At 42.4% G+C, this 25,321-nt stretch overlaps 1 protein-coding gene across 3 annotated transcripts in view; it reads right to left on the bottom strand.

Annotated features, from left to right (window-relative positions):
• triob (trio Rho guanine nucleotide exchange factor b) overlaps positions 1-25,321 on the bottom strand; it is a 105,933-nt gene that overhangs the window by 19,341 nt on the left and 61,271 nt on the right. For all 3 annotated transcript variants that reach the window (XM_061716415.1, XM_061716412.1, XM_061716413.1), the window contains exons 16-37: positions 21,320-21,515; positions 20,501-20,667; positions 17,725-17,844; positions 16,686-16,784; positions 16,474-16,566; positions 15,724-15,873; positions 15,528-15,642; positions 15,243-15,358; positions 13,757-13,879; positions 13,188-13,382; positions 12,778-12,893; positions 11,178-11,244; positions 10,951-11,060; positions 10,725-10,794; positions 9,904-9,993; positions 9,606-9,698; positions 8,880-8,991; positions 8,450-8,640; positions 8,265-8,366; positions 7,142-7,281; positions 6,826-6,925; positions 3,818-4,070 (exon numbers count right to left, since the gene is read on the bottom strand). In XM_061716415.1, the coding sequence (XP_061572399.1) occupies positions 3,818-4,070; positions 6,826-6,925; positions 7,142-7,281; positions 8,265-8,366; positions 8,450-8,640; positions 8,880-8,991; positions 9,606-9,698; positions 9,904-9,993; positions 10,725-10,794; positions 10,951-11,060; positions 11,178-11,244; positions 12,778-12,893; positions 13,188-13,382; positions 13,757-13,879; positions 15,243-15,358; positions 15,528-15,642; positions 15,724-15,873; positions 16,474-16,566; positions 16,686-16,784; positions 17,725-17,844; positions 20,501-20,667; positions 21,320-21,515 (2,818 nt within the window). The remainder of the gene's footprint in view (positions 1-3,817; positions 4,071-6,825; positions 6,926-7,141; positions 7,282-8,264; positions 8,367-8,449; positions 8,641-8,879; positions 8,992-9,605; positions 9,699-9,903; positions 9,994-10,724; positions 10,795-10,950; positions 11,061-11,177; positions 11,245-12,777; positions 12,894-13,187; positions 13,383-13,756; positions 13,880-15,242; positions 15,359-15,527; positions 15,643-15,723; positions 15,874-16,473; positions 16,567-16,685; positions 16,785-17,724; positions 17,845-20,500; positions 20,668-21,319; positions 21,516-25,321) is intronic.

Here is a 25,321-nt window from a genome sequence, read left to right on the forward strand (position 1 = left end):
AAAAACATTAGTACTTGTGATAACACAACTACTTTAAGCGGCAGAGGTGAAGCATGAGCTAAACCCTCATTTGACATGTTGATCTGTGAGAATGAGGATGCGCTTCCATTGACAAGTGCAGCCACGGATCGAGCGCTCATACGACGGAAGATACACAGTGCAAGCACCAACAGTCTCTGGATAAATTAATATTTACTAATTGTTATGTTTTTTTTCTTTTCAAAGATTTGAGAGACCAGATTGAGTAGACTTCTGAGAAGAAACAGCAAATGGACAGCATTACAAAATAGTCTAATTTTTCCACACCTGTCAGTCTTTTGGAGCACACAGGCAGACACGAAGATATAATCCCTTAAATGACATTGCAGTAGATATTAATATCTCATCACATAATGACGGGTTCACCACATTACTTTTAGTTGCCCGGAGCCGCAACATAATCCGTTGGTGAACTGGTTGTTTCATGCACAATGACGGCTTTTACGGTCAAATTTGAAACTTTTAGGAATGCAAACATGTATTTTTGACACATTTTTGACTTTCGCAAGTAAAGTCTCATTTATGTTCTACAGCTTTGCTTTCTTTAGTTCTAAATATTGAACGAACAACCTTTGGTAAATTACGTCTATGTTTCTTTTTCCTAAACTCCAAACCTCCTCCTGTGAAAACAAGTAGCATTGAAAAAAGTCATTTCTAAATAACAATTACAAGTCGGAAGAGTGACAGATCTACAAGCATCCCACAGTTCTGTTGGCACTTGCTCCACCTACCCAGATCCAGCAGCCAGAACTTGCAGTTTTCTGAAGGTTCACCTCCTAAATCCATTGAGAAAAATGGGCTTAACGACACCAACGACTCAATTCCACGAGCCATGATGTCCGAATATTAATCCTCTGAAATTCTGGAATAAAATATTTCCTTAAAGCATTTCCCAATGTATAGATGCTGGCCTTACAATCCTATGCTAATCAAAACAGCTTTGATGGATAAAACTACTCGTCAGCAACCACATTGCTAAATTTCTGGGGAAAGAAAGTGTGAAGCCCAGTTCGAGGGGGAAAGAAAAGCCAAATGAAGCATCAGAGAGTAGGATGTTTTCTCTGTCTTTCTTTGCACCTCCTTCCCTCCCTCATGAGTGGGCTGCTGTGAGGATATTGGGCAAACCTCCACTGTGCCTCTCCTGTTCCAAAGGGACGTCTGGAAACATGCAGCGCATCTACCGTATTACCCTTTGCAGAAGCGCCCACTCAGTTTGTGTGGGCGGCTGAATATTTTACAGGCTTTAGGATGCATACAAGTTGTGCAGTATGCTTGGGACAAATATAGACTTGGTTATGAAATCTAACTGAAGTGAACGGCAAAAAGGCTCACTGGTTGGTTATAAATGAAATCACACAGAGCAATTTAGAGGAACTATGTGAACTAGTTGCACAAAGATGCCTCTGTTAAACTGTGACTGAGTCTGTCTAAATGGACTTTCTTCTGCACGGACAGATGGACATAAACTACCCTTAATTCACTGTTTATCAAAGATGCTGCCATTAAGTGGGTTTAATTAGACGCAGCACTGAGCACAACACTGGTTGGCAAATGGGAGAATTCCAAGGAATCAGAGTATGAAGATGAGAGACAGATTTCAAAGGAATGTGAAAGTTTTCTGCAGAATAGCAAACACGCTGTACAGCGGATAAATAAATGGAAACGATTGTTGATTTTAATCAAAAAATAATTTAATCAGAAAAACACTGGTTGCCCTGTATATGTAGCGGTTTGAAGCTTAACTCCTCTGCATGAGAGTCATTCTGTTCTCCTCCAAGCTTGTGAGGAAGGAACAGCATGAAAAATGAGAGATTTCCTGGACAACACCCTAATCTCCTGAACCATCACGATCCCAGAACATTTGGACAAAAAGACCTCCGTGGTTGGTCAGTAAAAATAAAAGGCAGACAAAATACCAAAGATGTTTTCTCTTGTCATCCCCCTCATCAGCTGCAGCATTTTTTTTTCCAAAACTTATCCAACCCCTTCAGAGAGAAGCTCCTTTTCACTGCTCCCTTATACCACACAAACAATACAGTTAAGCGCAGTCAAGGAATCAAGGCAAAACACAAGTGAGCAGAAAAACATCACAGCTGCAATTGAAAGTGTGAAATAAGAAAAAGAAACGTATTTTTTCTCCCTGGGCTGTTCTGGTAAATCGTTCAACTAATGACAAAATTGTGTGTTCATGCATGTGCGGACCAGACATCCTATAATTTAAAAACAAACGCACACCTCTCTCATACCGACTACAAAGAGGCTGCCAGCAAAATGTTTTTCTGCTTTATCTCCATAGAAACAAACAGCCCAACTTTCACCCTTTTCCTCCAGATTAGAAAGAAAAAGGAACGAGCGCTTCTGTGAAGACGCAACAGAACATCATAACGTCAAAGATATCTCTTGTGTTTTTTCAGTTTGCTCACTCCTTTAAACCAGGATGTTAGTTGTTTAAGTCAAATATTACTCATCAGTAATACCAACAATTATACAGTAATATATATTATTGATAAAACTGAGATTTGATCTGCAACCGACATGTAACTCTTCAATGTTCTGACCCCCGAAAGGGCATCAGTTTCAGGTCTTTCAGGGAAACATCCACTCACTCAAGTCCAAGAACCTGAAACCGAACAGTCCTGGAGGCACAAATGTTTGAGAGTCTAGTCCCCTGGTCTCAGTTCTTGGAGAGTCAAACAGATGGGTTTAGCAAAATAAACCGGGAAATGGGCCAATATGGATTATTCGACAGACCCATGCAAGATTAAAACTGGATAATAATTGGGTCAGATATGATTCACCTGCCTGCAGATTAAGAACTGTGAAGCACATGCTTTGGGAGGAGACCATAATAGCCTGCTGCACCATTGTTTTTTAAAGATGGAAAGCCACTGAATATACCGACATCTTTTACTAAGGGTGTTGTCACACTGACTCTATTTAGGTCAGCCAAAAGAAACCCACTTGGGTCAGTGTGAACACAGCAAACGCATTCCAGTGTGCACCAAAACGGCCTCACCAAGACCTCGTTGAAGGGGTGGTCTCCTTTCAAAAAGAAAAAGGAAATGGCTAGCTCTGGGTCAAAATGCTGGTGTGTCACTGTGCTTTTCAGCTCTTTGTTTAGGGCCAGTTGTCATGGAAACACAGTGCTCTGTTCAAGCCTGATATTGACCACTGACAGGCCTGACCATAGTCACCCGGCTTGTGGTGCGGCACATGTGCTACTACAAGCCTCTCATACTGTACCATCTAATATTTCATGATGATTATTGTATACTGGAGAGGCATGCTGTTGCATGTTTAACCCAAAACTAGAGGTAACAACGCATGTGGTGGTTTAAAGCAAGGGGAGTTGTAAAGTCGAAATACTTGAGATAATTCAAAGACAGCTTTGCTTGAAGCGGGCTCTCCACCGTTGCATAGCAACACTTGGGAGAACATGTTTTTGTTTCCTGGAGCAGCTGTTTCATGAGAAGTGAAGGTTCTGCAGGTCACCAGTGATATGTTTGCAAACTAACGTCAACTTCATTTACATTGCACTTTTAACACAGAAATGCAACCCAAAGTCTTTAGCAGAACAAAAGCAATACTTAAAAAAGGCAACCAAGCCGGGAAATGAAATACGATATAGAAGGCTTGATAAATGAATTTGCAATCAGCTGCCGTTCCAGTGCGCATGTTCATAGAGTGCCAGTTACTTTTACTGACACCAAACACAACACCGTCGTCAGATGTGTCGACATCTCATATTCAAGCATGAAAGGAATGATTCAGCTCCTACCTTTGTGGTTGAAGAGCCCCTCCATCTCCATGGAGGACCGGGAGTGAGCGATACACAGCATGGAGCAGGGCACGATGCCCTCCTGGGCAGGGGAGCGGTCCGTGGTCCGGACCAAGCACCAGTCCGGCTTGTCGTGGAGTCGCTCCAGAACCTCCACCGTCTGGCCTCGGCGCACCGTCAGCTCCCCGTTGCTGCCCCCGTTACCGGCCATGAAGTCATGGATCACCACTGTCAGCTCACAGCCGCCAGAGAGCTGGAGGGAAAGCAACAACCGTCAGTGAAAAACTTCATTCATTTCCCCAAATGACAACTTCCATTCTCTGGCACGTATGCAGGCAGCGAGAAGCCACAGTTAGAACTAGTGTAAATAAGCACTAAATTAAAGCCACTCTGCCATTGTTGCTTCAGCGCCACTACAGATCATATATTTGCAGGACAGACATATTGTAGATAAACAATTTTTACTTTGTATTTTAAACATCTTTTCTGTGCGGCTGACACTATAAACTGATTTCAGGGAGGATGATCCTGCAGTGAAATTCCCTCTGCCAAAACATAAATTAACTTTCCAACACATGATCCTTTTCTGAGAGTAAATGTCCTCTCTACAGTGAAATTATACTTGCAAAAATAAAAATAATGATTGTTGAGTCATTCTAGCACAACGGATATAAACGTCAGACTGACTTTGTGACTAATCATCTGAGTGTCTGTGAAGAGAAAAGAAAAATTTGAGTTTTTCCTCAGTGATACATCTGAAAGGTTGTTTGTTACACATGTGACTGAAATCGCTGCTAGTTCTTCCTGCTTATCCATAATGGATCTATAGTACAGGGAGTGTTCAAATTCTTACTGAAAAACACAAACACACATCCATCCTCTACCATGTTTTATCACAGGAAGTCATTTTCAAGTAGTAATCTAAAAATATATCTGTATGCAAAAAAAAAAAGTGATGAATATAGGTCGTAACATCGGATATGAAATTAACGACACGCTGCGGTCTGGAAACATGGACATATGCTGTAATTGCTTTTCTACTCCTTAGTTACAGTGCTGCAAAACATAAATTACTGATCGTAGTAAAGCCAATTATTTACAACATACCCTTTGGTAGTGTGGCAAAGCCAGAGAATTGAGGAGCTGAGTAACAGGATTTGAGATCCTCTCCTCCAGTTTGTCCATTGTCTTCCACTCCCTCATGGTGCAAGAGATCAAATCGCAAGGAAAAACTCTACAATGCAGTCAGGTTTCTGATATGCCGTCCCAAATCACACTAAGAAGATTCTTAACAGATAAGCATCTGCTTTCTGCACAAAACTCATTTGTTCTGGAAAAACGGCGCAACGGAAGTTAAACAATATGTCTGATCCTTGAAAACTTCTCAGAGCTTGCAGAAAACTTGTCCTCTGTCACAGTCAACAGCACTCCTCCGCAGATGCTTCCTATCAGACCACCAAACCTTAACCGGTTCCTCCCTGTGGCAGAGAACTTAATCCATCCTTCTTTCAGCAAGTGATTCCGAGATGTGTCGCACTAAATTCCACTTCATCAAGGCAAAACAAATAAATAAATAACTAAAAGAACACACTAGAAACTGGAGGATGACTATGACTTTCAAAATCTTAGAGCAAAGTGAAAGCCTGATAGCTGCAGGGAGTTAAGACTGTGCTCTTCTGTGTGCCACACAGACGAGCATCCTCGCTGTGTGGGAGGCTGAAGCTGCTGACAGTCAGTCACTTCAACAGAAACACACCGGAACAGCAGTGCACAAACACACACACGCGCGCACACACAGTAACACAAACACTCCACTGTCACCGGCTCTTAAATGAAATGTCTTATGTGAGTCCTCGCACAGAGGGGCGCATTCAAAAAGCCAGGATGAGCTGCACATTCAAATGCCCACGTGCTACGGTGTGTTTTGAATCTCTATGCGTGAGAGCGCATCCTTAACTGAGGGGATGATTCTTAATCAATCAGTGTCAGTGCTGGGTTTGTCTCGGCAGATGCAGCAGTACCCGAGGGCTCGCTTCACCTCCTAAACTCTACCCTGGATTTTTAATTCTCCATGGAACGACTGCAGAGTTGAACTTTGTGCTTCTGTAACAATTAAATAAACAGCGGAGCTGAACACAGTCCCGATTACAGTTAAGGCCCATGAGACTGCTAGGGAGAGTCCAAATCAAGTCTTAAAATAATGATCTAAGAGCCCACTGCGGTGCTTTATAAATACTATCACATAAAGGCATTGTAAGATTTAATTTGTTTTCTTGTTAAATTCCATGTGTTAGCTTTATAATTCATCATACTGAGCGTGGGCAGATGAGCCTTCTGTGGTGCTATTACCAGATATATCCAGATCCCACCATCCTCGTTCCCACAAAGCAAAGATTTTCTCCTTTTTTCCCTGATCACACTCCGGCATACACACACATACACACACACACACACACACACACACACACACACACACACATACACACAAACCAACACACATGCTGTGTTAAAGCTCTGTCAGATGGACTGACTCTTCCTCTCAACATAATCAAACACTTCACAGGAAGCGGCTCCAGGACAGTTGGCTACATCCAAGCAGAGAGCGGCCGCTGACGATCACGTGTGACGACATCATCCCGAGCAGCTACATGCTTGTCTATCCATCCATCGTCTGTACTCACTTCCTCCTGTTCAGAGCCACGGGGGTCTGCTGGAGCCTATCCCAGCTCTCTTTGGGCAAAAGGCAGGGGCACACCCTGCACAGGTTGCCAGTCCATCACGGGGCTACATGTAGACAAACACCCTTACACACACAAACTCACTCCCAGGGGTGATTTAGAATCACCGATCAACAGACACCGGGAGAAAACCCACGCACACACAGGGGTGACTTGCAAACCCCACACTGAAGGCCTTCTGCTGGGAGTTGAACCAGGAACCTTCTTGCTGTACTCGTACTGGTTAGATGAACAAATGCTGTATTAAGAATTAAAGCTGTCTTTTCCTACCTTGTCGCTGTCCAGCGTGTTCTGCGATGTCCGTGATGCTATTGAGATGGTATCTGGTTGGCTGCTGGCGTCTCCCTGGCTGTCCAGCTCCTCTCCATCCCTTTGAGCAAACATTATCATTATAGTTTTGTACTACTGCCACTAATTAGCATTGCATTAGCGCTATAGTGCCTTTTTTTCTCCTTTTATGGTTCAACTGAAGCTTTGACTATGGTTATACTTTGTGATAATTATCATTTAAATTACTGACTGCTTTTTTTTTTTTTTTTTTTTTACAAATGTTTTGACTGTCAATGCTAATCCAGATTTGGATTACCGTCTGCCTTTATGTTTGGCGGTGGTGGCTTTGGGGATGTGGATGGGCTCCTTCAGCGCTCCACGCAGGTGCACAGTTCGCTCCTGGATGACCTCCCTGATGTGTTTGATCCAGTCCTGCTTATTCTCGATACTTGAACCCTGGAACAAAACACACGCCAGTGAGTCAGCCAAACCTGCACAAATCTTCTCTCTCTTTTTTCAAACACGTACTGTATGGATGCGGGACATCTGTGTTAAGAGCAAAAAGAAAACCACAGCAGCAGAAAGAAATTCTTTTGGTTTGAATGAGTGGTTGCAGTTGTCTCTGATCCCAAATGAGCCCTTTAATTTTTCTCTTGACTCACATATTCAGACAGTGTTTGACGTGACGACAGCAACGTTTCCTAAGCCTCTTTGAAGTGTCCACAGACACGCGATGGACATTTTACGTGTTTATTTATCCAGTTCTGAGTCTTCTCTTTTCTTTTCACTTAGCAACCAGCAGCTATGTTGCAGTGGAGTTGAGTTATATAAGATATAGTGTAAGACAATGTTTAAACATTATATAATAAGAAAGATGGCTACAAACTGCACATGCAGAAGTCTTAAGTCAATCTTGTTGCACCAACTGCACTTGCAATCTGAAAATGTCCCCACTCTCTTGCTGCTGGAGCCCAGTTTGCTTGTTTTCCACGTTGCATCCTCTTTATTTTGGTTTTGTTTTTTTCTTAATCCTGAGTCAGTTTCCATTATACTGCATGCTGCAGCCCACAAGCCAGGTCCTAACGCCTTCCAAAAACATCAACACATACTGTATCTGCACTCGCCATGCATAAAACCTTCCCTCTGACTAACCATGGAAGAGCTATCACCTTGCTTGTGAGTTTGAGTAATGAGCAATCAGCCGCTGTGCAAATATTTCTGTACGAGGAGCGAATAAACAGCAGCAGGAAGCGCTACAGGCACTGAACCTTCTCGGCTGAATAAAATGAACTATGGAAGTTTTAGTGGGGTTGGACTGAGAGTCCTCTTCACTGAATACCTTGATTGCTTCTGTAGTAATTTAATATTTATAAATATCAGTGTATAAAATGCACTTAATATGGAACCCAATGCAATGATGAAGGCTTGTGTCTTGATACCTTAAGAACGATCTTATTGTCCGAGGTTGGGGTCCTGCCCACCCAGAGGGCAAACTTACAAGGGTCGCCCTCCACATGCTCTGTTACTCCAAGCTCTGATGTCTAAAGGGATGAGAGGCGTGTCAGAGAATTTATGTGATGACGGATCCAAGCACGGATTCAAGATAAAACGGTACTTTTCTTACAAAGAGCTTGCTCTTGTAAAGGTATTTGCTGCGCCCATTGGAGTCTTTCACTTCCTTGCTGAAGACCAGGGACATCTCGAAGAGGAAGAGGTGTCTGTCACGGCCTTTCCGAATCAGAGTCTTGGGATCCCAAACCTGGAAGGAGTCCTGGAGTATCAGCTCTCCCTGGGAGTCGATGTTGCCATCAAACCCTGACGCGGTCAAGGAGGAAGAGGATGAGAGTGATTCAGTACTTTAACAAACATGTTATTGAGACAAAACAGAGGCAGGATGAATGATGTTATTTCTGACTCATAGCTGAGTAATTTGTGCTCCATGACCATTAAAAGTGAATAACTAGTATGGCGCAAGTACCAGCACCTGCAGTGAGGAGGTGTGCATATAAAATAAACATACGAGTTCCTTGAAAAGAGGACGTGTGTATACGCACCATCCAGCATGGAGAGGTGCATGGCATCATTGGCTCTCTTGGGGACGCTGAGCATCACCTCCAGACCATCTTTGATCTCACCTTTTCCCTCCTCACAGCATGTCAACAACTCCTATAGAATAACACGCACACATTTAACCGCAGAGTCATTTAGATCACAATGTCACAGATCATGTTTGAGATGACGACAGCAAGAACAAATATTAAAAATAGATGTACATCAATTAAGGCTAGAGAAATTTGGAATAGTTGTAATAACAACCTAAAAATGTGTGGTTCTATCTTCAAGTTTAAGGAAATGTTTAAAGAAAATACTGTAAATAAATATAAAACACTATAAATATAAAGTATACTATCAAAAACATTCTAGAATGTGAAACGTCAATTTTATATTTTGTCTTACTTATTTTTGTCTTTTTTATGTATTGTTTGTTTCCACAGAGTAAAGCTAATGTCTCATATTTAAGCTGATCATAAGAAAAAAAGGGTAGGCACTATAAGCTACGGCTTCAGCCTACACCTTTTCGGCAAAGGAAATATTTTTTTTTTACCTTTTCATCTTGTTTTGTAAAAAAAGTGTGTACAAGCCGCAATAAAGATTCATAACATAACATAACATGTAATGAACATGCACATGATTTTGACAGAACGTTGTAGTTTTTTCCCCTTTTTTAAAATGAATAATACCAGATCTTCCTTTTAGGTAAATGTTAGGTGAAATTCTACCTTAAGAAGCAGCTGGTATTTTGTGATTCTCTGGACTGGCTTGATCAGGTACGAGGAGATGGAGTTGGCAAGACGATGTCTTTGCTGAATTTCCTGTCAAGCAGAACAGAGAACGCAACGCTTACAAAGAGTATTGATCGGTGCTTTTACACCATGACTCGAGCATCTACAAGTGTGGGAGTTAAAAACACATAGTTTGAACAGAGTGAATCTTAAAAGTGAAAATGAGAGTTTTGGGGCAGAGAGACTCATCCTTACTCTGAAATCCAAAGTTATTTTTTCATTAAAGACAACTCACATCAAAGTAGGGTCCGGCATGTTCCAGGATGAGCTGAGTTGAGTCAGGCTTGTTCTTACAGTAGTTCACATACATCTGGAACTTATCAGCCTTAGAGGGAGAAGTTACATAAGTGCGTTACTCACATGATATGAGGAGTCAAGATGCAAAACAAAGGTATCATTCAATGGAAATAACAGTGTATATAGTTCGTCTTAACTGTCTCCAATGAAAAGACAGAGGATGTTGTTGCCTATAAACAACAACAACAAAGCATTCAGACTGTTTTTATTGTGGAGCCGCTGAAAGCCACTGATGTGGTCATGGTTCCTCCCTTTCAGGCAACCAATCATATGTCCAGGATTTATAACCCTCGTGAACAGGGAAAAAGGTGGAGAAGCTATGCGGGCTATGCATAGCTGTCCAAAGTGGTTCTTAGAAAGATCTAGAGACAGAAATGATCACAGCAAATACACAAAAAGTCCATTTAAAGTTTAATCAGATGCTGAAATCAGCTGATGAGTGTCCCAATCGTTTAAGACTCATCTATGTGCCAAATTACACATTTTTCACGTGTGTGGGGACTCTTTTTTAAAGAGGCTGTGAGACTGAGATCTCCATATCACTCTCCTTACACTCTCACATTTACAATCAGAAGAAAAACTAATAATGCTAAATAGTTATACAACATGCGGCTGGTCTCGCACAGATAAGTGCGAAAGACAACACAGCAACTTAAAAGCAGAGAGTGAACATGTTATAATAGCTCAAATGTAAAAGTAGAGGCAAAAAACAAACATAAACTATATCCTAGCAGTCATAATATGCAGGATATGTCTTACCCATGTTACAAAACAATGGCCGACATCCTCTGGAAGCTGCTCATACTTCTCCAACTCCTTCAGGAAGATGCTGTTTGGAGGCACAAAGAGTTTTAACAAATGTTATTAATTACCTGTTTCTGCCAAACAAACATCACCTTGAAATGTGTAAGCTGATGGCACATTAGCCTTCTAGTTTTGGTAAAAGAAGAGAACACAGAACGTCACGGATCACTGTGCCACTGACTTGTGATGAAACTCGTAGAGGTCCTGCATGTTCCCGAAGATAATGTGCTCTTTGTTCACAATACCGTGAGGAATCTCCTCCACGCCGCTGGTCATTTCCCACAGGTAGGTCTGCACATATATAGTAATGAAGAGTCACTTAAATATGCATACATCTGTCTCAAATACCTACAGCAAAAGCTAATGCGTAACTAATTGGCTAGTGCGTTTATCTTCTCCTGTACTTACATCCATACACTCTCGCAGGTCTCTGACATAAGCTTTCTCTGTCTGAATCAGCTCAGCCATTATAAATCTGAAATGACAGTGTTGGGAAAAAAAAACAAACAGTAGGTGTCAGCGTGTTATATCTGTATATCTGTTATATATGTATCATAATATACCAGATATGAACCAAAAGAACTTCCTGCAAGATGTTCATTCACATTACAAGGAGTCCTCCAGGGAGACGGAAGGCTAATATCAACAAGATATGGAAAAAAAACTGAAATATTTAGCTCGTACCTTAAAACAGCGAAACATTTTATCCAAATAACTTCTAGGGAAACAGGAAACAACAGTCTCTCGATTTACCGGTCAATCTATGCTCCTCACCCTCACCTATGGTCATGAACTTTGGGTAATGACCGAAAGGACAAGATCGCGGATACAAGCGGCCGAGATGAGTTTCCTCCCCAGGGTGTCTGGACGCTCCCTTAGAGATAGGGTGAGGAGTTCGGTCACCCGGGAGGAGCTCGCAGTGGAGCCGCTGCTCCTTCACATTGAGAGGAGTCAGCTGAGGTGGCTTGGGCATCTGTACCGGATCCTCCTGGACGCCTCCCTAAGGAGGTGTTCCAGGCATGTCCCTCCTCCCTAGGGAGGTGTTCCAGGCCTGTCCCTCCTCCCTAGGGAGGTGTTCCAGGCATGTCCCTCCTCCCTAGGGAGGTGTTCCAGGCATGTCCCTCCTCCCTAGGGAGGTGTTCCAGGCATGTCCCTCCTCCCTAGGGAGGTGTTCCAGGCATGTCCCACCGGGAGGAGACCCCGGGGAAGACCCAGGACACGCTGGAGAGACTATGTCTCTCGGCTGGCCTGGGAACGTTTCAGACTCCCCCAGGAAGAGCTGGAGGAAGTGTCTGGGTGAAGAAATTCTGAGCATCCCTGCTAAGACTGCTGCCCCGCGACCCGGTAACGGAGAGTGGTAGAAAATGGATGGATGGATGGAAACAGGAAACAGCCTTAAAATAAGACGCTTCAGTTTTAATGATTTAACTGTAGCTATAAACTGTCAGCATGTTCGACATGACAGTTCAACACTGAAGGTATGTTTTTAACATTCTGATCCAGTCATGTGGTCCTCGAAGGACTTAACATTTTATGCTGCTCTAAATCAATACCGAGCAACCACTCTGCTGAAAAATGTTTTTGGAGGCATAGAGGTAAAAGAAATATATCAGTGTCAGCGTAGGTTGATGCATTACAACTCCCTCATGGGTTGTCGGTACACCCGCTGTAATTTACAGACCACTCATGGTCTCGCTGCTGTATTAGCTTATAAACCTGTAAATAACTTACAATTACTCCGTCAGAGATTTGATACAAAGTGGGGACAAAGACGAATTTGTTTTAAATCAAATAAGTACACAGTTTGAACCATGCACCATGAATCCCACTTGTTTACGCCCCGATTTTGCTGTTCGTAATCATGATCTAAGACTAATTCTGAGTTAAACTTCACATGAAAGTCAATTCTAGAAAGATAAACGTGTGCGGTAGCTTAAAAGAAGATGAGGCGCGATTGCGTATGAATGTAAATCAGCTGTGATCCCGAGAGCAGGGAAGAGTCTCTTACTCTTTCCTTCTGGCTGATTTCCTCTTCTCCTCGTTGAGTTCATGGGCGGCATCCCTCAACTTGACCTCTGATCCTGGAGCACTGGCAGGGATTATGTCCAGTTGCAGGTCTTTGCTCTGGAAACACAGAAGAGACACCACATTCACGCAGCTGTCAGCACACCGGCGTGTTTGTTATAAGAGTTTAAACAGGAACGTCAAGTGAGGAAAGACGAGATCTGACAGTGGAAAATATCTATTTGGACCACAGTGCTCCTAGTGGTGGGTAGCATGCTTGAATTCATCCTTAAACTAAAGTTGGATTCAAATCAAAGGTATAGAGCTCAGACCTTTTTATGTTAATGCATCTGTAACTGCTCAGTGGGATAAACATGTAACAATTACAAGGACTTTGTCAAAATATGCACTCACAGCCTTGTTTGAATCGGAAGAAATGCCAAGTGCCGTTTCCAGGCAGGTTCGGTATTTGTCCATGCGGAGAGAGAAGTCCCTGTAGCGCTTGTCCACCGAGGACACCCATTTCTTTATCTCCAGGGCATGGGCGTGGCCCTTGTCACAAAACCCATCCGCCAGCTGGATCAACAGCTTCACCCGCTCTTTGGTTTGCTGTCAATAGAGAGACATTCGGGGCGGGGGCAGAGAGAGGAGAGAGGAGAGAGGAGAGAGACGGCCCGCAGAGAGGCATTGGCGACACAGAAAAGGTAGATGAGAGAAAGAAAGAGTTAGGAATCATGTGCTGCTTGACGGGCACAATGGCTCGCTCTCAACACACAATAACAGTGACACAGCAAAGAGGACAATAAACCGGCCGGGAAACGGGCCTCCCAGCAGAGTTCAGGACCGAGCAAACATACACAACACAAGCAGAGAGATGCACACACACACACGTACACTATGCTGTAACTTTCTTTTCTATCGTTATACATGTACAAACATAGATATATAAATATAGAAATACATATATATACACACACACATACCTTTGCTGTGATCTGGAAGTCTTCGTGCTCTTTCAGTAGTTCCTGCGTGTGGTGAATGCTGGAGCCGGTGGATGTGTGTGTGGACAGGTAAAACTCGCCCGTGTCATGGATCCACTCCAGGGCCTGAGGAAACAACCAATCACAAGTGAGAACACGTACACTGCAGGGATTTCAGTTGCACGATTTTTCGATCTTTTATCAACGACCCAAATCTGGAACCGTGGTTCATGTTAGTTCCCCCGGGGTTCTGTGGACAAACAATAAAATGATGTCAAAGGGTTTGCAAATGAAAATAAAGTTACAGTAATCCACTTCGTCCACTCCAGTCCTCGTGGATGCTTCTCTTTTATTCTCTTCTCTTCATTCTTCTCGTGGCCACATTCAGTGAAATTCACAATGAGGTATATTGAGAGCCATATCATTTCAGTAACAACTGTTTTACACTGGATTTCTATTTTCATTAAACCTATCAGCTGCTCACAGTTTTTTTGCAACATTTCTAGCTGTTATTTTCAGGATGTCCTAGTTAGTGTCTCTTCTTGCTTTTGGCCTGTGTACTCCAAAACTGGGCCTGGAGGTGATATGGCCCCGGCCTGCAATGGCAGAACTGGACCACTCAAACTGTGAGACCAAAAGGCTTTTGGGCCCCGGGGACAAAACCTGGAAAGCCTTAGAATAGCTGCGTTCTAGAAACAAGCATGATGTCACCCGCTTTCACCGGCCAAGCAGCTTCTCTCGTTAGTTGTTTTACCGCACAACCACCAGCAGGGGGCGCCAAGTGGCTTCTGTTATTTCAAAGCTCGAAAGTTTTGGGCTCATTCTGTGCAGCAAAGTTCTGTTTTGAATATCACAGTCCAAATGTCAGCTCAGTTTTTTGCACCATCCAAGGTAATCCAACAGAGTTTTGAACAAAAACGTTTATAACCCAAGACTCAAGAAAAAAAAGTTTCCAACAACATGTCCTTGACCAAAGCGGTGGTTACAAAACCGTTCTGGAAGTACTAGATTTTTCCCCCGTTTGTCTGCATATATTAATTATACATATTATTATACCAATTTTAGATAAAACCTAAAAAGTCACATATATATGCATTTTAATATTGCAATTTGTGTACTGATACTTTCAGTTTGCTTGGTCATGTAATGATAATCATCTATTAGACTGTCGTTTTTTATTTATTTGCCTGGTTACATCACCTCCTGAATAAATCAGAATGTTGTTGTTCAGAAGAAACAGTGACTGTATGTTTCATGACAAAAGACAAAGGAAATGAATACGTCAGCTAAAAATAAATCAATCAAAATGAACAAAAATGCAACAACCTGAAGCACAAAAGCCTTTTATAAATAACTGATGAGGCTTATTTATAACCTCCGGTGTTCAGTGACTCTACATTGCAGTCGTTAGTCTTACGTTTTTTTTTAGCTCTGTTTATTTTCATGGCTGACATCAAAATGTACAGATGCGGATGCAGGAAGTACTCACCTGTTTGGCACTTCTTTCAAACACGACGTATTGCTGACACTGGTCCAGCCTGCGCTTCCTCATGGTCCAGAAGTGAAGGACTCTGTTCTCTCTCTGCAGCAGCTCGTTCAAGATATCTGATGAAGCAACACCGGCTTTTAATTGTTTATTCATAGATGTCTAATTTTGATTAAAAAACCCAAATGTGACACCTGCATTTACACCTAAGTGAATCCATTTAGAGTAAGCCCTTTGTGACGATAGGACACAAGCATGATGAAAGTTATTACTGGACTGTTCACTTACTCTTGACCTGAGTCTCCGGAGCTTTGACATGGGACAACATGCCGGGCATGTTGACGCTGTTTCTGTGCAGGTACTTCAAGAAGACGTCTGCGTTACGTCTGGCTAATGTACAGGCCTGGAAACACGCAGAAAGAAGTGTCACTTACACCGTCCACGGAGTCGGTGTGTGAAGTCGTTTTCCAACCGTCGTTCTCACCTTGAGGAAAGCCTCTTTCTGCTCCAGGTGTTTGCTGATCATGGGCGTGACGTGGTCCGTCTCACTGTTCGGACCCAGTTTATCCGCACCGCCACACCAGTCCTCCTCTCGCTTGTACTCCTGCTCCAGGCTTTCCAACACACTGCACACCTGAAACGCAGACACAGTAGAGCTCGTGGTGCCATTTTCTCATTGTTTTCCAACATTTTAAGTTTATTTTATCACAGCATCTTCTGCTATAGCCAAGTGACTCATACGCGGCAAATCAGTGCCAATAACTGTTAATCACAAGTCACTAAACAAACACTGGACTGCCATGATTCAATGATCAACTGTTAAAATACATAGTCATGGTAATGGATAAACATAATGTGCATTGCTTATTTTGATTATTGGTTATTTCACTGTTGGATGAGCATATTAAAGATGTACTTTTTGCCATTTCCCCCTTGTGCAATTTTTGTTCACAAAGCCTAAAGGACATATCTAATTTAAATGAGAAAAAAAGTAACTATCATTCTTTTAAAGAAGTACTTCCAATAACGGTTTCTTCGTTAAGTGTAGCTTATCAATGGCACTGAGGCTTATGGACCGTTGTAAGGGTGTCATAAGATGAAACTAAGCCAATTAAAACAAAGTTAAGTCTTAAATCCAGGACAGAAAGGGTCCTTTCTGTTTTTTCGATGCTCTCTCTCAGCTTCGAGGTCATACGTGACCCAGGCCATAGAAGTGCAGCGGAGATGGAAGCACCTGCTCAGATGTTTTGTAGAAGGCCACAGAAGCATTAACCAGTTTAAGCCTGTCCTCCATCTTCAGCATCAGCTGCTGCCAGTGCTCTGCCACCTTCAAATCAGACACAATGCATCAGGTTTCCACTCACAACTTTGAAAACATTACTCTGTTGCTCACATAGATTGTATGTTTTTTTTGTGTGTTTTTTTTTTAGTAAAACTCAATGTCACCTTCTCCGCACAGTCTCTGATCATGTCCATGTCGTAGTGGTTGGCCTGGAGAAGGGCCTCAGCCTTCTGCTGCACCTGCAGCGCGCTCTGGTGGGTTTTCTGCATGCAGGGGGAGATAAAAAACGATTATGAATATAGGATTTGACCTCAGCTTCACGTTGGTCCCACGGGGCAGTTTGGTTGAAAACTGAGGAGTAAAGAGCAACACAGGAAAGGCTAAACAGATAAAAGCAGAGTCTGATTACAGCACTCTCTGAGAAAGGAGAGGGAAGCAGCTGGCCTGAGTACAGGGCTTTTACTGCTTGTTAGCACTCAAAGGAAATTAATAAAGGAGGAGACAAGCTTTTCCTGTCTCCTTTGATAATGTTGGTGTAGTTTTTTTTTTCTTTTTAACATCTGTAACACCTGCAGGATACAGTCAAGACGGGTATTTCCATAGTCCTCTCTTTTCTCTTCTTGCAGGATGTATCCTGGGTATCAAGGGCTGCAGTTACAGCATGTTTGTTAAAAGTCTCACACAAGCAACAGTGATAAATAGAAAAGGTGAATGTAGTTTTTGACTCTATGGGATGTATACAAAGTAGGTCAGACAGGGCCTGCATTAAAATGAGCCTCGAATGAGTTCAAAGCACTGCGCCCTGCATAATCAGTGGCAGAGAGGAGAAGGAGGAAATAAAGGAGGAAAGGTTAGCAGGGAGAGAGGAAGAAGAGAGAGGGCAAGCAGTACCACTCATTCATAATGCCGTTTCATGTGTGATCCATCATGAGAAAAGCAGGCGCAGATAGATGAGAACCTCCATAGTTTCAGAAAGGCAAAGGGCTGAAGGATGAAGGGCAAACAGCAATGAAGAAACAGGGAAGAGGACGAGGAAATAAAGAACAATAACAGATGCGTCAAAGCATGGCCGACGGGAGGGAAGAGGAAAACGTGCCATTAGGTTATTCATGAGAAATGAAAACAAGAAACCCAAAGTAGTAATCATGTAAACGTCAACATATTTTCAATGGATGTATCTTTGAGAAACATGGGGATTCTTACCTCGATGGCATGTTGAAACTGTTCATGTTCCTTCTGCAGCTGCTCGGCTTCTTGCAAGGAGCTGGCTGTGATGAGACCAGCGTTCAACATTGACTCACCATTACGGATCCAACCCAGGACCTGCAGAGCACACACACACAAACACACACACACACACACATCACTTGCATTGAGGGGTGTAAATGCTCGTGTTAAGCTATGAAAACTCAGCTTCATCTGTCTCCTCTCTTTATTTTATGTCACTCTTCTGACGCTCTCTTTCCTTAAAACTCTCACTTTTCCCATTGCAATCCCCCGTGTCTACTCAAATCCCACTTTGCATGAGCTTCGCAGCTTTCCTCTTTATCCTTAACTTTTTACCCCTCCTCGTGTGTAATCTCCTCATCGACTGCATCACTACCCCCGCCTCGCACACACCAACACACATGCTGCCAGACACACTCAGCATCACATTTGCTCAGCGTTATGCTGGCCTAGTTCTGGTCATGGGGTAGACTCACAAAGACACCTCTCCCCCTGCGTGACTCAGTGAGCACACCTGCTGTGTGGGTGACGGGCAGAAGTGCAACTTAACGTTTAGCTATAAAAGTGATGATGCACCACAACCCTGACTGCTGCTTTGGAGCCGTTTTAACAGGGCCATTGTTTCCGTTACGCGTCTGTAGTCCCGCGGCGGCACAGGCAAACCGATCTGATGCATCTAAAGTGTGAACGCTTACGTGTGTGTGTGTGCACAAATGGGAGATGCATCAGCAAGAATAAAGACAATATGTGATCCCTCCTTCCCTCTGGGCTCTCTTCTTACATCATCTTTACCTTTGGATGGCCCCTGCAAATCCCTAATTCATATTCTCAAGCAGTGCCATCTTATAATGATACACAGAGAGCAGCGATTTCACCTCTGAAACTGAGAATGAGCTGTGTGTTTGGTAACTACTGTTCAGGACTCAAATCATTTAAGTTTGTAGGCGTTTCAAAATGATCGAAAATAGCTACCGCACACTCTCACAGATCAAATAAGAGCATTGCAAATCAGTTTTTTTGTTTTTTGTTCTGTTGTAAGTCCGACAATGTGCAGGAAATTTAATTTTCTTTTTTTTCTTTTTTACCAGTTTATTGCTGTGTACAACCTCCATCCCAATAATGTAGTTACTTTTAGATTCAGTGTGTAACGTTAGTCCAACTGCATGAATGTGCAGACTCTTAGTTAAAGGCGTGTCAGTTGGTGTAAAACTGCAAAGCATCCTCCTCCGTGACTAGCTTCACTAAAAACAACACCGCATCAGGCTGATATCGTTCCATCAGAACTCTCCCATCTCTGGGGTTCCTTGGAAATGTTTTGCCACGGCACCCTGTGAGGAGTTGTTCACCGTTTTTGCTTCGTTTCTAATTTCTGCTGCTATTTTTGTCCAAGTGGAAGCCTGAAAAAACATTGTAACTTGACTGCATCACTACGGTAACAGCTTGTTTTTGTGAAAGCACCGTCTATGTTCGTATGTTGCTGTGCTCTAAAATATCAACAGGTTCCATACGGGTGTAATTGTGTCCTATCTTCACTGACAGAACAACAAGCAAAGGAAAATGGGACGTTCCTTAAATTGATACACATCTGTTGTTTTTCAGACTTTAAAGATAAAGGTAAAGATGAAGATAAAGATGTACTTTATTTTAGTACTTTTTATTTACTGTAGCCTTGCATTACGATGGACACATTCCTATCAGGATCCCGTGGGTCTCTCCCTCAGAACAGTAGCCCACAGGTCAGCAGGTGAAGCAACAGAGACTAAATCCATCAGCACCATGTCTGACAGATGAGCTGGTTTACTTTGGATCATGAGCGGCTCCAATTTTTTGCCAAAGCCTTTTTGTTATTTTTGCAGCTCTTTGAAACTCTGCTCCAGGACCTGGCCAGCTTACTCAGCTTCATACTTCTCATGCAGCTCCAGCTTTCTCTTGTTGAGGCTTTGTTATCGTAGGACCACTACCTGGCTAAAGATAACTTATCTAAAGGCAGCTCCTCTGAAATTCTGCTTATGCAAGTTGTTTGTCATTTTATTGCTTTCCAGCTGTTTTGCTTCCCCCTTTCTTTAAGCAAACTTTAATTTTGTCCACCAACAACTTTAGACATTTCTAAAACCTACTTTTTTTGTTGTTGTTTTTGATACTTTAAATCTACCTCAGTCCAAACTAAACATGAACAACACAGGCTTCTTTAATTAGCCAAGTGTCTCTGAATCTTTACAGTTTTGGTTACTTACTGTAGTTAAAGGCTTCATCTCTCGCAGTTTCCCCCGCTGTATCATCAAAAGCCCATTTTTATGTGGTATTTATTATTTCATTTCAGATTGAATGTTTTTGGGCATTGAAACAGCAGCAGAAACACGGAGAAAGAGCAAGCTTGAAGGAGACAGATTGTTGACACAGGATGAGTCATCCATCCATGGTCATGTACAGGCGCAAACATGTTACACACCAACACACTCGGCTGTAACATCATGGAATGCTGCAATAAACAGTCACAACGGCTTACTATTAATCAATCTCACCTCAGTCTGAGGAGAACAAGCATCCCAGGCAGGTCTAGATGTGCAGCAAATGAGTATTTGCGTGTGTGCTGTGTATGAGGTAAAAGCTGTTGAACTTTGTCATCAATGCAGCGTTTACTTTTTTTCCTAAAAAAAACAAAAATGTCCCCCATATACTATTGCTTGCATGCTGTATCTTTGTCTCTGTCCCTGTTACTCTCTCTTGTCCACGTGCACCTTCGGGCGTGTACCTGTTTCACTTCAGCCTGCAGATGCCTCAGCTGGACGCACTGCTCCAAGTGTCTCCTGTGCTGTTCTGCAGCCAAGTCCAGCTCCTGCTGCTTCTCGTGAAGAAACTCCAGCAGGTCCTGCACCCGCGTGGACATGTCCACGTCTCTGTCGCATAACAGCTCCACACCTGCAAAAAAGTGGACGTGTCGTTATGATTCAATTATAACGAGTGCCAAAAGAGACTTTTGGCAGAATCTGCACACGTTATTTAGTCATGCTTTCGACAGCAACCTTGCTTGCATGTTGACATGCCCGCTGCGTAATTATCGTCCTGCTGGCTCTTACAGAGAATATAATCTCATTAGGTCAGCTGTCCATTTCTCACATCTGGCCAGGTGGGAGAATTTTGTGCAACCACAATCTCGTGTGCACTATCCTGCTATTTTACTCACTTTTTCGTCCTCTTTTATTCGCTCCAATCACTACAGAACTGTAGTCTGAATCTGTTTGCAAATCGATGAAACCCCAAAAAAGTGTTTTCAACCTTACCATATGCAGATGTGTACATTTTGTTATCATTTGAACAAAGAGATGCAGATTTACAGTACATGTGGGGAAAGCAGAGCCGGTGAAGGGCATGCAGGGACCCAGATGTTTCAAGAAATCTTCATATGTAACTTTTTATATCAGTTTCTATAGATTATATTTATTTTTTTTTACTGTTTATAGATCTGAATTTTCTTTTAATACTGTGCAATAGATGCTTTGAATTATGACCTACATATTTTATGCAAAAAAACCTCCTCTCTGTTTTGGAGTACTTCTGTTCCCTCACTCACCGGATGCCTGGACCTCCGTGACATACTGCAGCAGCTCTTGACCCTGGTGGATGACGTCAAAGGTGAGGTTGTTCATGGTAAGTGCTTTGTCAGCGTGATGCTGCAGCCTCTGCTCAGCCAGGGTCAGGTCCTCTGTATCGAAGTCATTCATCTGCTGGGACAGTTCCTCGTTCCATGACTCCAGGTCTGAGATGATCTGCGGGAGGGGAGTCGTTGAAGCGGAGAGGAAAGAAGGGTTGACTCACAGATGAAGTAAACATCTTACTTCTGCACAAAAATTACTGACACTTACCACACGTACAAATACGCATTTCAACATGTAAATGGATTAATTTGCCTGTTTAACTCATGTGATGTAATTTTGTTAGCGGTAGCTCTTGATTTGACAGTGAAAACGCAAATTAGCCTCTGCCAGTTCAGTTCTGTGCAAATAATATACCTAGGCAAGAAAGGAGGTCAGATGGAAATGATTTTCAGCTGTGACGACTGTCAAAAGCAGTAAAAAGCACAGAGGAGCATCAGTTTTGCAGACTCCCGTAATGACAGATAACTTAATAGGTTGGTAATGGACGGCAGGCGAGCAGATGCACTGAGATGAGTGGGCCGTCATTGAATCATTATAGCAGGGCTACCTGGATCCTGGCACCATTCAGCTCTGCCCGGCACTGTTTTTGGTCTGTGTCTGCGTGTTTTATTTTTAACAAGGATATTCACTCTGTAATTGTTTTCTTTATAGTTTGGGATGTGTGTGAGAGAGAGAGCTTTACAATATCAAATAACAGTTTCACTACTGTAACTGACACATGAGTCACAATGCAAAATCAAAAATTTCAACATTGATGGTCTCAGCTGCTTTAATTATGGGGATGTCAGTGAAATGTCTCTCCAAAGGTTTCACGCTGGCATCTTTGTCTTTTCCCCTCCCAGCTGTTCTCTAACCTCACAAGCATAGCTCAAAAGTCTGAAGTTACCATTGAGTGACATTAACAATGACTGGACATGTCTGTATATATATGTATATATATATATATATATATATATATATATATATATATATATATATATATATATATATATATATATTAGGGCTGGGCGATATATCGAGATTTTAATATATATCGATATATTTTCAAACGCGATATGGTACGAGACAATATCGTTTATATCGATTTAAAAAAAAAAATAATATTTTGATATAGCTTATTTTGTGACAAATTGACTTGAATGTTTTATTTGAGATTTGCACAAATGTTTTGTTATTTGCACAACTGTCAACCTCAGTGGAAAAGTCTGCCTGTTACTGTCTACATTGTATTAATTACACAGTGTATTTTAATTTAATTGTTATGCAGGAAAGGGATATTTGTTTTATTTTATTCAAGAAGCATTTTTATTGTATATATGCAGGCAGTTTATTTTTATTTCATTTGTTTTATACATTTTGATATTGTGCAGTTAATAAAGGTACCTGTGTGACATTTGGCACGAGGCTTTGTATTAAAACTGACTGTTTTTTTAAGTGTTTCCCTCAGAAAAAAATGAAGCTAACAGAGATGCTATGCTATAATGCTTTGGGGGAAACCCCAATTATGGCACAGAAAAAATATCGAGATATATATCGAGTATCGCCATTCAGCTAGAAATCGAGATATCGAGATAGGGCTGGGCGATATATCCATATCGCCCAGCCCTAATATATATATATATATATATATATATATATATATATATATATATATATATACATATACAGTGGAGCAAAAAAGTATTTAGTATTAGTCAGCCACCAATTGTGCAAGTTAATTTTCATCATAGGTACACTTCAACTATGAGAGACAAAATGGGAAAGAATCCAGGAAATCACACTGTAGGATTTTTAATGAATAAATTGGTAAATTCCTCAGTAAAATAAGTATTTGGTCACCTACAAACAAGCAAGATTTCTGACATTCACAGACCTGTAACTTCTTCTTTAAGAGGCTCCTCTGTCCTCCACTCGTTACCTGTATTAATTGCACCTGTTTTAACTCGTTATCATTATAAAAGACACCTGTCCACAACCTCAAACAGTCACACTCCAAACTCCACTATGGCCAAGACCAAAGAGCTGTCAAAGGACGTGAGAAACAACATTGTAGACCTGCACCAGGCTGGTAAGAGGTTTTGCCCCACTGTGTATATATATATATATATAAGAATCTGTGAAAGTAACACAAGGTATGCCGTTTCTTCTAACGGTGGTAAAATTCAATCTATACATCTAAATGAACCCGAGAGGCTTTTTCAGCTGTCCCCTTCACCACAAAAACTGCTCTCTTTTGTCTCAGACGACCTCCAACTATAAGGACAATTAAAGCTGCAAGCAGCGATGAACGGGCCCTCGCACTCACGGCCACCGCCCCCATAAGCATATCAGAAAAGACACCACCCACGACTTCCTATGTCAAACCATTCAAAAGATATAGCAGAAAAAAGGGACAACCAATCAGAAGAAGGGGTGGGGCTAATTTTCACCAATTATGGTCAAGGACTCAATACCGAGTCCCATGACACCACCCACGACTCTTTATGTCAAACCTTTCAAAAGTTATGGCAGAGAAAATTATTCTAGGGGGCGCTGTTGAGCCGTTAGGCCACGCCCATTAATGCAAACCATGAAATATAACATTTATCGCCAGGCCTGGCTTGCGTGCAAAATTTGGTGACTTTTGGAGAACTATCAAATATGGACCAATCAGATGAAGGGGGGCACGCTTTTTGGTGTCTAGCGTCGCCACGGTAACACTTTTGAAAGAGAAAAGTAATGCGTGTAGTTGCAAGATGAAGACGCACATTTTGATGTACAACACACCTGGGTGCACGTTACGGTTCGGGCCGTATTAATTGCCGAAAGAATGGCATAAATTGCACCAAAATTACACAATTAATTAAAAATGGCCGACTTCCTGTTCGGCTTCGGCCATGGCGCCAAGAGACTTTTCTTTAAGTTGCGACATGATACAGGTGTGTACCGATTTTCGTGCATGTACGTCAAACCGTATTGTGGGGCTTGAGGCACAAAGTTTTCCGGGGGGCGCTGTTGAGCCATTTTTCCACGCCCATTAATACAAACCATGAAATATCAAATTTATCGCCAGGCCTGCCTTGCATGCAAAATTTGGTGACTTTTGGGGAACTATCAAATATGGACCAATCAGATGAAGGGGGGGTGCGCTTGTTGGCGTCTAGCGTCGCCACGGTAACACTTTTGAAAGAGAAAAGTAATGCGCGTAGTCACAAGATGGAGACACACATTTTGATGTATAACACACCTGGGTGCATGTTACGGTTCGGGCCGTATTAATTCTCGAAGGAATGGCTCATATTGCTCCAAAATTACGCGATTAATTCAGAATGTTCAAAATGGCCGACTTCCTGTTCGGTTTCGGCCATGGTGCCAAGAGACTTTTCTTTAAGTTGCGACATGATACAGGTGTGTACCGATTTTCGTTCATGTACGTCAAACCGTATTATGGGGCTTGAGGCGCAAAGTTTTTTCTGTCTGAACCAACCAGATGACGGGTGGGCGCGCTTTTTGGCGTCTAGCGTCACCACGGTAACGCTTTTGAAAGAGAAAAGTAATGCGCGTGGTCGCAGGATGGAGACGCACATTTTGATGTATAACACACTTGGGTGCACGTTACGGTTCGGGCCGTATTAACTGCCGAAGGAATGGCATAAATTGCGCCAAAGTGACACGATTAATTCAAAATGGCTGACTTCCTGTTCGGTTTCGGCCATGTCGCCAAGAGACTTTTCTTTAAGTTGTGTACTGATACAGGTGTGTAGCGATTTTTGTGCATGTACGTCAAACCGTATTGTGGGGCTTGAGGCACAAAGTTTTCCAGGGGGCGCTGTTGAGCCATTTTGCCACGCCCATTAATGTAAACCATTAAATATCAAATTTTTCGCCAGGCCTGACTTGCATGCAAAATTTGGTGACTTTTTGGGCACGTTTAGGGG

The sequence above is a fragment of the Cololabis saira genome, chromosome 3 (assembly GCF_033807715.1).
Source record: "Cololabis saira isolate AMF1-May2022 chromosome 3, fColSai1.1, whole genome shotgun sequence".
NCBI classification, from domain to species: domain Eukaryota; kingdom Metazoa; phylum Chordata; class Actinopteri; order Beloniformes; family Belonidae; genus Cololabis; species Cololabis saira.